Source organism: Salarias fasciatus (assembly GCF_902148845.1).
Source record: "Salarias fasciatus chromosome 7 unlocalized genomic scaffold, fSalaFa1.1 super_scaffold_4, whole genome shotgun sequence".
Lineage (NCBI taxonomy): Eukaryota > Metazoa > Chordata > Actinopteri > Blenniiformes > Blenniidae > Salarias > Salarias fasciatus.
This window is the reverse complement of record NW_021941229.1, coordinates 24119727-24133083: the sequence shown is the minus strand read 5'-3', so window position 1 is coordinate 24133083 and position 13357 is coordinate 24119727. Positions and strand designations below refer to the sequence as shown.

General features: G+C 49.8%; 1 protein-coding gene across 2 annotated transcripts in view; it reads left to right on the top strand.

Moving 5' to 3' along the window:
* The window catches only part of LOC115382508 (CDK5 regulatory subunit-associated protein 2-like), a 33237-nt gene extending 19886 nt beyond the window's left edge, over positions 1 to 13351 (top strand). For both annotated transcript variants that reach the window (XM_030084246.1, XM_030084247.1), the window contains exons 29-49: positions 104 to 205; positions 294 to 481; positions 572 to 911; positions 1004 to 2468; positions 2629 to 2730; positions 3162 to 3310; positions 3473 to 3858; positions 3949 to 4175; positions 4378 to 4429; positions 6240 to 6412; positions 7049 to 7387; positions 7533 to 7658; positions 7767 to 7883; positions 7971 to 8160; positions 8504 to 8622; positions 9331 to 9567; positions 9661 to 9750; positions 9835 to 10073; positions 10151 to 10445; positions 12437 to 12483; positions 12584 to 13351. In XM_030084246.1, coding sequence (XP_029940106.1) covers positions 104 to 205; positions 294 to 481; positions 572 to 911; positions 1004 to 2468; positions 2629 to 2730; positions 3162 to 3310; positions 3473 to 3858; positions 3949 to 4175; positions 4378 to 4429; positions 6240 to 6412; positions 7049 to 7387; positions 7533 to 7658; positions 7767 to 7883; positions 7971 to 8160; positions 8504 to 8622; positions 9331 to 9567; positions 9661 to 9750; positions 9835 to 10073; positions 10151 to 10445; positions 12437 to 12483; positions 12584 to 12730 — 5130 coding nt within the window. In that variant the 3' untranslated portion in view covers positions 12731 to 13351. The remainder of the gene's footprint in view (positions 1 to 103; positions 206 to 293; positions 482 to 571; positions 912 to 1003; positions 2469 to 2628; positions 2731 to 3161; positions 3311 to 3472; positions 3859 to 3948; positions 4176 to 4377; positions 4430 to 6239; positions 6413 to 7048; positions 7388 to 7532; positions 7659 to 7766; positions 7884 to 7970; positions 8161 to 8503; positions 8623 to 9330; positions 9568 to 9660; positions 9751 to 9834; positions 10074 to 10150; positions 10446 to 12436; positions 12484 to 12583) is intronic.
* Positions 13352 to 13357: the final 6 nt, after the last annotated feature.

Below are 13357 nucleotides of genomic sequence, written 5' to 3'. Positions count from 1 at the left end.
ATTCTGCTGTTGCTGTGCAGTGTTTTATGGATTCTGTTCCCTCATTAAGTTTTCTTTTACCGAGCCACGTTTGTCATACTCGCCTCCCATCCCATTACTCTAGCAGCTTGAAAAGACGCAGGAGAAGCAGCCATTAGCTCACAGACAGAGGACGCATCTCCCCGGTCAGCAGGACGAGAGCAAGGCGGCCATCGAACCCGAAGAGGTATAACATGACAATACCTTAAATACTGTACATTAAAAAAGATCTGTGACGAATAAACACTTCTAATGTCTGTGTCATCTGGGTTTAGGTCATGTCTGGAACGCTGTCGGATGATGAAAGCCTGGGCAGTGGCCTCACTCAGGCTAGAGAATCACGTCAGTCTGGGAAATACATTCTGGACACTGTGGAGAAAGAATCCAGGGAGAGGAACAGAGATTTAACTGCAATCAGAGTTCTGTTGACTGACTGTGGGCTCACATCCATTCCACACCTGAGGTGGGTCTTTTATCCAAAAATCTTCAGGTTCTGCACTGCTTTAGAGTCACTTCCCTCAACTGAAGACTAATCGAGCGTTTCTTGTTGCAGAGCGGAGGTACTCAGGCTCAGATCAGAAAACACGGCGCTGCGGGGTCTCCTGAAAGAGCAGAAATCTGCTGAGCTCAAGGAGAAGGAGAGCACAGACGCTTCAGGAAACAGCAGTGAAGGCCAGTCTGAAATGAGAAAGAGTTTGGAAACGCTGCACCCAGAAGCAAAGGAAGACTGTAATGCCATCAAACAAGTGAAGAAAGGAAAGGAAAATGCTTTGAATGAGGCGTCGGATGGAGAAATCCTCACTTCCACTGACAGCACTGCAGATGAAACAGCCAGTCTGACAACGAGGGAGTCGCACAGCAGGAGTTCCAAGCAGCATGTGGCAAGACACAGGGTAGGTTGTGATACATTATCAGAAACATCTCCAGACTTTCTGCTTGGCGTCTGTCATTGTTTTTACCATCTATGACTCTGTCTCCACTGTAGGCCGGAGTTAAATCTCGCCTGCCTGTGCCTGTGAGGCTGAGAGCCGAGGCCGCCAGCAGCAGCTGTCCATCCGCGGCCTCCAGCCAAGTGGAGGGTGATGGACGTCAGCGGCTTCCATCGGAGGAGAACTATGAGTCTGACCAACAGTTGCCTTCAGAATCGGACTCGTCATCGGTGCAGCAAAGTGTTTCCCCTTCAGCCACCCTCAGACCTGCTCCCTGCAGCTACAGTCCAGCGGAGTCGGACAGAGACTCTGAACCCAGAGCGTCAGCGGATCACAGCCAGTCTATCTCTGTTCTCTTCACTCAGCTGGAGCTCCTTCATCAGGAGTGTCAAGAGAAAGAAACTCTGATCAGCCAGCTGACCGAGCAGCTCTCTGGCTGGGAAGAGCTCCATTCCCAGATGCAGGAGAAAGATCGACTCAATCGGCAGTATGCCGAAGCTCTGCAGGCTGCAGAATCCACCATCGCGTACCTGACTGCCTGCAGCCTGGACAGTCAGGCCGAGCCCGGCTCTGTCGCTGTCCTCGGCAGATGCACGGAGCTCCAGAAAGCCCTGCAAGAGAAGGAGGCGCTCAACCACCAGCTGGTCGAACTTCTGAACGCGGCAGAGGAAGCCATCGCTTGTTCTGACGAGCAAGAGGGGAATCCAGCCGGTGCTGATCTCTGTTTGAGGATACAGGACGCTTTGCAGCGTGTGAACGCTTCTTCACATCAAAAGGGCTCGAGTGGAGTCTGTGGCGGTGCTGACGGCTCCTTGCAGGAGCTGCAGCAGCATGCAGACTCTTTGCAGGAGGCGCTCTGGGAGCAGAACAGGCTGAACGCAGAGCTGCAGGAAAAGCTGAGAGCTGCAGAGGCTGCTGCGCAACACGGCAAAGAAACACCCGAAGACAAGGAATCCCCGGAGCAGCATGGCACAGCAGGAGGCCTTGATGATAATGGTTCCAATCAAGAAATTATCCAAGTTATATTGAACTGCTTTGATGCAGCGGAGTCTGCCGTCGCCTCTCTAGCAGCACACTGTACAAACGCGAGCTCTTTAGCTTCAGGCCGGTCGTCACAGACCAGCTCCGACTTCCAGCTGTATATGGACAAACTTCAGAGAGCTCTTAAAGTGAAGGAGGAGCTGAGGGGAGCGGGCCGTCTGGCCTCCAAGTCCAGCGGCGGTCAGCCCGCCTCGGCTGGAACAAACGGACAAAAGCTCCATCAGCATCTCTGCCTCCTCTACAAGGTCATCATCGATTACTCCCAGAGGATTTGTGAGCTGCAGGAAGAGAGGAGGCACAAAGGAGAGAGCGAGGTCCACAGGACGCCCCAGGACGCCAAAGCCTTATCACCAGCCGTTCAGGCCCAGCTGGAGGCTCTGCACAAGGCGCTGAGGGAGAAGAAGAAAACCTGTGAAAACCTAAAGGAGCAGCTGCGGACTGCTCGCACCAGCACGTCTTCCCCTGAAACAGCGAGGAAAGGTAGGATCGCACGTCTCCTTCTGTATGTGAGCAGCAGTTTAAATTCTCACTGCAGTGTTAATTCAATTCAAAATAATTGGGAACAACTGTAGGAGCTAAGTCTGTGTGCGCTTTAAATGATTCCTCCCTAACCACAAACGTATATTGCTTCCACTGCCAGCTCCTGAGCAGGATGACAAGGGCGTGCAGGTGGATTTGCAGGACCTGGGTTACGAAACCAGTGGCAAGAGTGAGAACGATAGGGAAGAGAGCAGTAGCACAGGTAGACGGCCTCCAGGCAGACTCTGCATGTCTGTCTGCTGAGTGGACACTAATCCGAAGAGTGGACAGATTCCTCCGATGTGTGTGTGTCTGCATGAGGACAAAGGCGACTGTAACACACTGTCTCTCCACGTTGATGAACGTTCCCTGTTTGGGTCTCATAACAACACGGTCTTTTTTTCTGGTTTCAACCGGGTCGTTTCCTGCACTGCTCCTTTCATTCGAATGGCTCGTCGATGAATTCTTGCATGTTTCCGTTTGGGATTGTCTTCCGATCACTCATTAACCTTTCACTCTTTTTTATGGTCCTATTTCGATATGGCTGTATTTCGAATGATTGACCTCCTCTCAGCTCTGAGGCCTCTGTCACGTTCACTTTGCTGATCTGAACATTCCTGTTCTCCTCAACGTTTCTGTTGATGGCGTTTCCAGATCTGGAGGTTGGCGTGAACCCGAGCTGCAGTGCCTCCAGCCTGCCTTCTCTGCTGAAACGTGAACAGGCCGCCTTCTCCTCCACTGAAAACCTGGACTCAAACTCCAGCACGCCGTACCCCAGCTCCCCGGCACTCAGCTCAGCCAAGGTATTCTGTCACTTCGCCTCAAAGCCAGGCTTTTGGCGCTATTCCCCCAGTCCGGCCCGCTCAAGAGGACTTTAGGCTGAAATGTTAATGCTGATGTGGATATTCAACTTTGCAATGTTCAGAAACCTGGTGAATTTTCCACCTTCTGCCGTCTGTTTCCAGGTCAGTCTGAAGAGCTTGCAGGTTTATGACGAGTACGGTGCTTCTGAGGATCCTCATCAGCTCCAGGGACAAGTCAGAGAACTGAAGGTCCAGCTGGAAAACCAGACCAGACTCATCCTCCAGATGCAGAGTCTCCTGCGAAGAAGCTCGCTCTCCAGCGACCTCCTTGCCAGCCCGTCTGACCCGTCGCTGATCAGGGACCATGAAGTCGCGCCCCAAGAGGACCGAAGCCCCAACAAGAGCCACAGGAGCGGCCAGCTGAGGGAGAGCCAGGCCACGAGGAGCTCCAGCCATCTGAATGTGGACCTGGAAAGAGAGAAGACTTTCAGCAGAAGCAGCAGCGATCAGCTGCAGCAGAGCCGCAGTCGCTCCACTTCACCTGCGAGGTCCTGTCCTGTCCTGTAACATCTTGATGAATGCTGATGACTGTGGTTGTTCATTTCCACACTCACGCCCTCGGTGTGTGTCCTCCGCAGACTGGACTCCTTGGTGCAGTCGCAGGCCAGGGAGCTGTCGCAGCTGAGGCAGCAGATGAAGGAGAGCCGCCGGCTGGGCGCTCTGCAGCGCCGGCAGCTGGAGGAGCTGAGCAAGGCGCTGAAGGAGCTGCCGCAGGCCGGAGACGTGGACTCCTACGTGGCGGCCAGAGAGCAGCTGGACAAGAGTCTGAGCATCCTGGACAGGCTGGAGGGCCGGCTGGACAAAGGTAGCCGCGCAAACGTTCTGCACAAACCCGCACACGTTATGCAATCCTGTCAGAGGAGCGCTGTAGCTTCAAGTCAGTTTTGAATCAGGGCTTTTAAAAAGCGTCAGCACCGAGAGGAAGTGGAGGCCACCAGGAGAGAGCAGTCATGCAGGGATGATTTGTACGGACGGTTCATGACGGCGTCTCTTCTGCTCTCCTGCAGGAGATTCTCATCTGGATAATGAGGATGTGGCAGCTCTGGAACTGTCGCGGAGGTACGTTCTGTAGCGACCGCACCGATCCTTTATGTCACGTTATTCACATTATTCAGCAAGTGGAGAATTTATTATGACTGTTTTCATTTTGATTTTTATGCTGAGGAATTTTCCAAAAACCTCTCTCTTTGCTTTGTGTTGGTATTGCAGTTAATTTTCTAGACATACAGAAGAAACGAGGAGAATTACTAATCCTGTAATCAGACACACAATAGGATTAAAGGTTCCTCAATCCTATTAAAGTGAAGCTTATTGCTGTAAGATTTAACATTTATTTACATCGGTTTCTTTACGGCTTTGTGTCGTTTGGCTCGTCTGCCTTCAGAGCTGATTTTCACATTCCTGCCCTCGATGATGTATTTCATTAATCGGGCTTTAAAAAGGAAGTAGTAATAAAATTCTGTTCGCATCACGTCAGGCTCTAAAGGAAGGATTGTTTCAGCTGTTAAGACGTTAGTATGAGGAGGTCAATTCAGTTGACTTGATTTTACAGATTTTGTATTGTTACAGTTCTAATGATCTCATCCAGGAGCTTCTAAAAGGCTGGACGGACAAAACTATTCCAGATCATCATATTTACTCTTAAGTCACTGTCATTATTTAACATAAAATATCTATTTGGCTTTTATTTTTTACATTCTTCATGCCTTTTTTAATTTAACTTCCTTATTTTATTGGTCTTCATATTTATGAGATGTTCTGCTTCCTTTTTTAATGTAGTTAATTAGATTTATTTTCTTGTTTGTGTCTTCCTGTCGACATGTCGCTGCTTTTTAGGTCGATGGGGGTTGCTGACTGCTGTTTTGATTTTTGTCTCATGACCCTATTAAACACCCCCGCTTCCACCCCCCCACCCACCCCCCCCCCCCCCCCCCCCCCCCCCCACCCCCCCACCCCCCGACCCTGCTTTTGACCCACAGTTATGTGTGTGTGCGTGTGTGTGTGTATTGTTGGACGTGAACAGCGTCCTGCTGTTGGCCTAATTTTGTCAGGGTGAACTGAGACATTAAGGTTACTCCGCTCCTAAATGGGTCACTGGTGTCTCGTAGAAATGAAAGGGGAACAAACACACAACGCGTCACTGACAATCAACTCCTTCTTCAAATTGTTTGACAGTTTTTACATTTTGATTTCTGCTCATCTGCACCAAATAGATTGTATTAGAATAGAACTTTCTTTATTTATTGCTTTATTTTGGGCAGTAAATTTTGATTTCAACATTAAACGATCAGGTAAATAACGGTTGACTCGTTCAGTCCATGCTGATGTGTGTTAAGCCACAGTGTGCATTAACCCGTGTTCCTGCCGCCGCATGGGCAGTCTGGGAGAGCTTCGTCAGGCGTCGCAGTCGCTCATCTCCCGCGAGGAGGGCGGCGCAGAGCCTCCTGACAGCCTGCCCGGCATCCAGCGAGAGTTAGATAACCTGCGCCTGGAGCTGGAGGGCGAGCGAGAGCTGCTGCAGCTGCACGTCAGCCTCCTCGTCCGGCAGAACCTCGGCCTGGCTGAGAGCACCCGGGAGCAGCTGGACCTGTGAGTGGGCGTGGCGCTGGCGGACGGCGTGACGTTTGCAGTGAACTCCACCCCACTTCTCTTTTTTTCCCCCCTTCAGATTCCAGCTGTTTTTCCGCTGAACTCATGTGAACAAAAACATCTTTCTCCATTTCCTCCTTCAGCTCTGCCCGTCTTGCTTCTCGAGTGCTGTTTGTTTGAAGCGTCGCGATGACGTGATGGATAAACCGCAGCTGTTCACCGGAAAGCCGAGCGAAGCCGCGCGCTTGTTAACACGACTCTCCCTCCCACGTCCCTCCAGACTGGCCAAAGAGCTGCAGGAGAAGAACCGAGTCATCCAGAGCCTGCAGAGTCAGATCCGAGGCCAGAGTCTGGGCAGCCACCACAGCTCCCAGTCCGATCTGTACCAGACCGACAGGACGGCGTCGTCCTGCCACAGCAGCCCCGCCTCGCCAGCCGCCGGCCCGGCGCACTGTAAGACTTTCCTCAGCCAGTTCTCACGCCGAATCTCCTGCTTGTCAACAGCTCAGTTTAAACATCAAGTGTCACAGATGTTATTTCCCCCATAGTTTAATTCAAACCAGAACAAGTTGGACCTTTAAATGCAGTAAACAGAATGGACTAATCCAAACTGTCTTTTTGACGCGTGCTAAACGAGGATGTACTGCGTGCGCCTCGTTAAATATTCATATCGTCTCAGTGCCTTGCCCAGCGGCATGTCATTGAGATTACCGGGGTCCTTGTCCACGGGTCCAGGCGGTATAGTCTCTGCCTGTAACGGCACTTATTTTCCACTCAGATCCTTTGTGCGGCAGCGATGCGGCCCGACAGACAAAGCATGCGGGCCAAGGACGGGCCGGGTGTCCGCTTTCAGTCCGCCTCCTCGCCGAGCTGCATTATTCAGTGGCAGCTATCCGGTTCATGGAGAGACCGGCTGTGAGGGACAGTGCAGACACAAGTCCAGCATGTTGATGATTGGGGGGTCTGCAGGTCTCAGCGCTTCCTCTCTCCATGTTAGATTTCATTTTAAAAGATAATGATTTAAAAAAAGCTTTTATTTTGCAAACATTGTGAAGTTATTCATCTCTGTCCGTTCGTCTCTGTGTTCAGGCCGTCAACAGCCGGCCGACTGGCCCGGATCCTCCGTCCCCGCTGTGGGAGGAGTCCAGGATGAGGGCGCGCCCGGCCGGCGGGACGCCGCCAGCCGCCTGCACGGCCTGCAGAGGGAGAACGGGCGGCTGCAGGAGCAGCTGAGGGGCAGCGAGGAGCTCAACGCCACCCTGCGCAGCGAGCTGGACCTGCACCGCTCCATCATGGCCCAGACCGGCTCCCAGCTCCCGGAGCAGGACCAGACTCAGGAGCAGGACTCGGGGCTCCAGTCAGAAACACACAAAGAAGACGACGAATCGCTAAAGATCACAGATCGGCAGAGTCGCAGCATGAATCCTGGTAAAGATTCTGAATTTACTGTTTTGTTGTGCGGTTCTTCGTGAGGCCTTCAGTTTTCCTGTTGCAATATGTTGTTTTCCTCTTGTTGGCTAAACGAACAAGTAAGTTCAAGCATGTAATTCCCTGTCCTGCCTGCGTCTGTTAGATCTGCTTGCAGAGCATCTCCAGGAGATCCGAGCCCTGCGGCAGCGTCTGGAGGAAAGCATCCGCACCAACGACCGCCTCCGGGAGCAGCTGGAGAGGAGACTGGCCGAGGTGGAGAAAGACCCCGGTGAGCAGCCCGCCGCCGCCCGCCGCCGCCCGCCGCCGCCCGCGTGCCTCTCGAGCAGCGACGTCCCGATCAGTTCGGTGAGGGTTGAAGTTTGTGATCTGCGTGCAGCGGCCACCAACATCTTCATCCACGGTAACGAAGAGCAGAGTCAGCTGGCGAATGAAGTTCGGTTCCTCTGGGGACAAAACCAGGCCCTGAAAGAGCAGCTGAGCCTGGGGTCCAGAGGTGAAGACAACACTCCAGCCATCCCGGGTAAAACTGGTGCTTCCATCACCTTCACGAGTTACACTCGTTTGTTTTTCTCTCCGTCAGACAAGCAGAAGGAGAACGACAAGCTGCGAGAGACTCTGGCGCGGCGGACGGCCAAGCTGGAGCAGAGCAGGAGCGAGTGCGACGCTCTGCGGGAGGAGAACGGCCGCCTGCAGGAGCGCCTGGAGCACAGCGGCCAGGAGAACGCCCAGCTGCAGGACTCACTGCAGTACAGCAAGGAGGAGCTGCACAGGTACGCACACACACACACACACACACACACACAATAGCAGCAGGTGACCCGTTAACCCCAGATTCTACTGACACAGTTGAGTGAGGCTGAAACTAAAAACCAGGAGTCTCGTTTACACTGGGACCAGGACTCACTCCTCTCGCTTTCACTCACTGGGACTGTGTGTGTGAGTGTGTATGAGTGTGACAGGGTGGATCAGGGTTTAGTCTGTTTAATAGAAAACATCATATTGTCAGATTGTTAGACTGGCTGCTTTCAACACGTCAGGCGCCGTCGTAAAGAAGCCATCAGAGTTGATCAGTGGTTCTAATGTTACGGCTGTTTCCTGAATGCTTGTTTCCAGACTGCAGAGCGAGGTGAAGCTCCAGAGGCAGCAGCTGTCCGACTCGCAGCACCTCCTCCAGTCGCTCCGAGTCGAGCTGCAAGTTCACGAGAAGATGAAGAGCGAGTCCAGACGCCACGGTAACACACTGCCGCCTCACCGCCATTTCAGGAAGCTTTGGGGTTTTCATTGTTTAATGCAGCCGAAGAGTGGAAACATCTCCACTTTAACACCAGAAAAAAAAATCAAGTCAACATGTGAAATGTGACTCTCAATTTTGTTTCACTTACTCTCAGTTATGATCACTGGAGCTAATAGATTTCCTTGTTTGTCGTGTTTTTAATGTATTTTGTTAATAATAACGTAAAAAAAAAATAATATAAAGAGATACAGATGTCCTGAGCTGAGTCTAAATTTCCATCTGATCTAAAAGACAAGTATTTCACCTCCAGTCATCTGAATTTCCCCACATGAATTCTCGATTTTAACACTTTTGTACTGATTAAAATACACTTTTTGATGCAGTAATGATTAATTTCTCAACATTTGAAAGAATAAATTGTTTTATTGTGATATTTTTGTTCGTCATTTTGAAACAGAATATGAACTTTGCAAGTATTGAAAAAGTTAAAAAGGTTTTCTGAACGTAGCATTCATGTGAATTTAAGATTTCATGCAGATTTTTTGTTTGATTTGAGAAGAATTAATACCTTTTAATTTTTTTAATGTGAAATCATGTTTTTTGTGTAAATCAGCTTTGAGACTGAATGAGACTCACAGTCCAGGAACATGGACTCGTTGCTGCCCTCTGCTGGACAAACGCTCTAACTTTCTCTGTGACGATGCAGAGTGCAGGGAAGCCGTGCAGGACCCCGCCCTCGGCCCCGCCCCTGGCCCCGGCCCTGCCTCCTCCTCCTCCTCCGTGGACCTGAGCGAGCTGCTGAGCGAGATCCGCCACCTGCGGCTGCAGCTGGAGCGAAGCATCCAGACCAACACGGCGCTGCGGCAGCGTCTGGAGGAGCAGCTGCTGCGAGGAGCCAACCGCTCCGAGACCATCAACATCAACTACCTGCTGTCGTCGCCAGGTGAGCGCCGCCGCGCCGCGCCGCGCCGCGCCGCCGGGCGCAGGCAGAGCGAGCTGCCGGCTGACGAGCCGCCGTCTCTCGCTTGTGTCCCAGATGAAGGCGGCAGGTCTCCGGGTCGGGACGGCGCCGACGCTCACCAGCACGCCTTTCAGACGCGCAGCGAGCACGCCGGCTTCCAGCACGGTAAGAGAGCAGGGGGGAGTCAAGGCGGCGTTCCGAGTCCTCTGTGAAGCGAACAGGTTGACGCCGGACTCTTGTTTCTCCCAGACGTGGACGGAGGCTCGCTCAGCAGCAGCTCCGGCGACAGCGTCTCCGGCGCCCCGTCCCGCCTGGTGCCGGGTCACCGCATGTGGGCCGGCCGCCACGGCCGCCACGTCCTGGGCCTGATCGAAGACTTCAACGCCCTCCGCAAGCAGATCCACGAGGGCCGGCGGCTGGCGCGCTGCATGGACGCACAGCTGCAGGAGTGTGTGTACACGCTCCAGCGGCGCGGCCGCGACGAGCAGGTCGGGGACGCCGTCCGGGAATCCTGGGAGTCCGTCTGTGAGCAGGCGTGTCGCTAACCGTGAGTTTGTTCTGGCAGGCGGAGCAGCAGCAGCAGCAGCTCCAGACTCTGTCCGGCAGCGTGAGCGCCATGCAGCAGCTGATGGAGGAGGCCGGCCGGCTGCTCAAGCTGCTGTGGAGGGTCTCTCTGCCGGCGGGGGGCGCCGCGGCAGACGGCAGCAGCCACCACCAGCAGGACGAGCTGCTGAAGACGGAGATCAGCCGGCTGAAGAGCCGCCTGTCGCAGCAGGAGAGGATGCTGAGCGGCGCCGTGAAGCGTCTGCGGACGACCAACCAGCTGAAGGAGGGGATGGAGAGAGTCATCATCGACCAGCGTGAGCAAAACACGCCAAACACACCGGAAGGGCTTGAGATGTGTTTTATTGTTTCTGTTGACCTCAGACATCTTCACCTATTGACTGTGGCCCATCAGACAGTTTTCAGTAATTAATTCATTAATATTTTATTTTCATCTCAAGTTGTTCAGGAGAGAAAAAATCCAATGTGTTAAACACACAGAAGACAAAATAGTCCAATAGAAAGAAAAAAATGAGGCAATTATTTATTAATCAGAGGAATAAAATGGAAGATTTAAGAAGTGAATAATTGGAAACATAAACCAGATGGAAATGAAAACGGTAAAAACAAAACGACTGTAAGGGTTTAACAAGCTGACTGAACAGGATGAGGCAGAAGCAGGAAGCTTCCTGAACTGTATCTACAGTCTTTCAGCTGTCATATAACATAAATTAAGAAAAAAGAAAGAAAAACAACACACAGAAAGAAAAGAAATCATTCACAATTTTAACTCTCAAAAATTGATTTGCAAAGCATCCTTTTTACAACATGCCTGAGTTACACATTTTTAAATCGATGTTCACGTCTCTCCAAAGTTTAACTCCAGTGAAAGAAACTCGTCTCCTCACAGCTGTTTGCTTTGGACAGAGCGAAAACCGAAACACCACACAGGTGAAACCGACTCTCTCTTTTTAAAAACAACTTCTGAAAGAATCTAGAAGTGACTGTGAGTTTACTCCAAACAGAATTTGCATTATTCTAGAAAAAAACAAGTCATTCAGTTTCATAATATGTGATTTGGTAAATAGTGGATTTGTGTGACAAAAATAATTTCTTTTGTTTCTGAAACGTTTTTTCTCATTTCTGTAAGATATTTATTGTGTTTCTATTTGATTTGGTGGCTGATTTCCACAGGAAGCCATGGAAGGAAGAATAAGAGAACAGTTTAGCCCTGTAGTTCAACACGTCTCCTGATTTGTCCAGAACTTCCAGTGACTTTGAAATCTTCCCTTTTATATCATCAATGTGTTTTTTTTTTTTTTTTCAAGATAGTTTGTGGTCGATCAAAAACTTGTTCAGTTTTAGCGTTACAGATTTTCAATTCAATATTATAATTTGTTTCTTTTTGTTTTCCAAAAATCACGAGTTTTGTTGTCTTGATAGTCAGAGATCATTTATTCATATCAAACCAGGATTTGAGGATTTTCAATAGTTCCTTCAGGTTTCTCCAAGAACAAAACAAAATAACAAACTTCAGCACACCTGTGCCGTCTGCATTGCTGCTTGAGTAGTTGTTCTGTTTTCTCTAAATCCAAACTGATTTTCACCTAATATTTCATGTTTAGAGATGAATGAATCCAGTTGTGTCACAGAGTTTCCTCGTATTTTAGAAACCTGAGGAAGAAGCGATATTGATCTGGAGTTGGCCGCGCAGTGTTTCAGCTGGCTTCATGTTATCAGGAAAACAAATTAGATGTGTGTGTGAGTGGTCTCATAATATAACGGAAGACTTCTCTAATAATCAACATATCAATGGAATTTATGTCTGTTGATCTTTTGTTCTTTAGTTTTCTTACAATTTTAATCTATCAGATCAAACTTATCTTGTTTATCACCAGTAGGGCCAATAATACCCGCAGAACAGTCACTGAAATCTTCAACAGTACGTCTTAAGTGATCTCCTGTTAGAACCATTGATAAAATAATTGGGAAGTTTGAATTTATCATGATTTCCCAGAATAATGCTATTAATGACTTTCCAAATCCTTTGGTTGTTTTTACTCTCCTCCAGTATTTTACTCTTGTAGCCCTTCTTCTGTTGTCTCATGACAGACGCCAGTTTATTTTTATATAACTTGCATTTTTCTTCACGTTCACTTGTTCATATTTGTAAAAAAAAAAAATGTATATATATCCAAATCCAGATGTTAGACAGTCAGTAAACTGATGAAGATGCTCATCAATGAGATGATCAGTTTGACATGATCTAAGGTGTAAATCAGAGACGTTCTCTTCTTCCTCTCTGCAGTGTCTCTGACTCACGGCGTGCTGAAGAAAGCCCGAGGGAATCTGGAGGTGAGTGGAGCCCAGACACCGATGGCGTGGCGCGGCGGCGCTCAGAGCATCAGTCACTCAACCCGTCTTCTCCTTCCTCCTGTCGCTCAATGAACGGTAGACAAATTACTGCAGCCTGTTTGGGCTGAAAGCCCTGAGCGGAGCGGCGGCGACAGGTCAGTGTGGAGCGCGACTCCATCTGCTGCATGACGCCAGCGCCACAGGAAGTGTGTGTGAGTGTGAGTGTGTGTTAGTGAAGTTGGAGTAAGTGGAAATCACAAAGCACATCTCACGCTGCATGAAGACGCTGAGACGAGTTTGACATTTTGTGCTGAATGCTTGTTTGCTTTGGAGACGTTGAGCTCAGCTGGAAAACCCTGGATCTGATTGACCTTTGACCTCTGACCATTCCTCTCAAACTGATCAGGTCAGATTAACACTCAGAATACAGGACGAAGGTTTCTGGTTTCACTCCCGAGGCTTGAAGGGGATGGAAACACACGGGATGTTTGAATGCCTCCAAATGAAGCATGTCGTTCTTACATCAGGGTTGTCCAACGTAAGGCCCGTGGGCCAAAACCAGTCCACATGAGGCTCCAATCCGGCCTTCAAAATCACCAAGCAAACTGAAAAAATTTCACAAAAAACAGATTTCTGGAGCAGTGTTGTTTTTGGCAGCTTATTTTGATTTAGTTTTAGTCTTAGTTGTTTGGACAAAATCCTCATTAGTTCTAGTCACGTTTTAGTCATTTCTGCTCCTCGTAGTTTTAGTCTAGTTTTAGTCGACGAAAACCAAAGAGGTTTTAGTCCAGTTTTAGTCATTTAAAAAAAAGGCTAAAACAATACGTGAGGAAAAAGACGGACAAAGGAAATTTTTAAACCTTACCACTGTTTT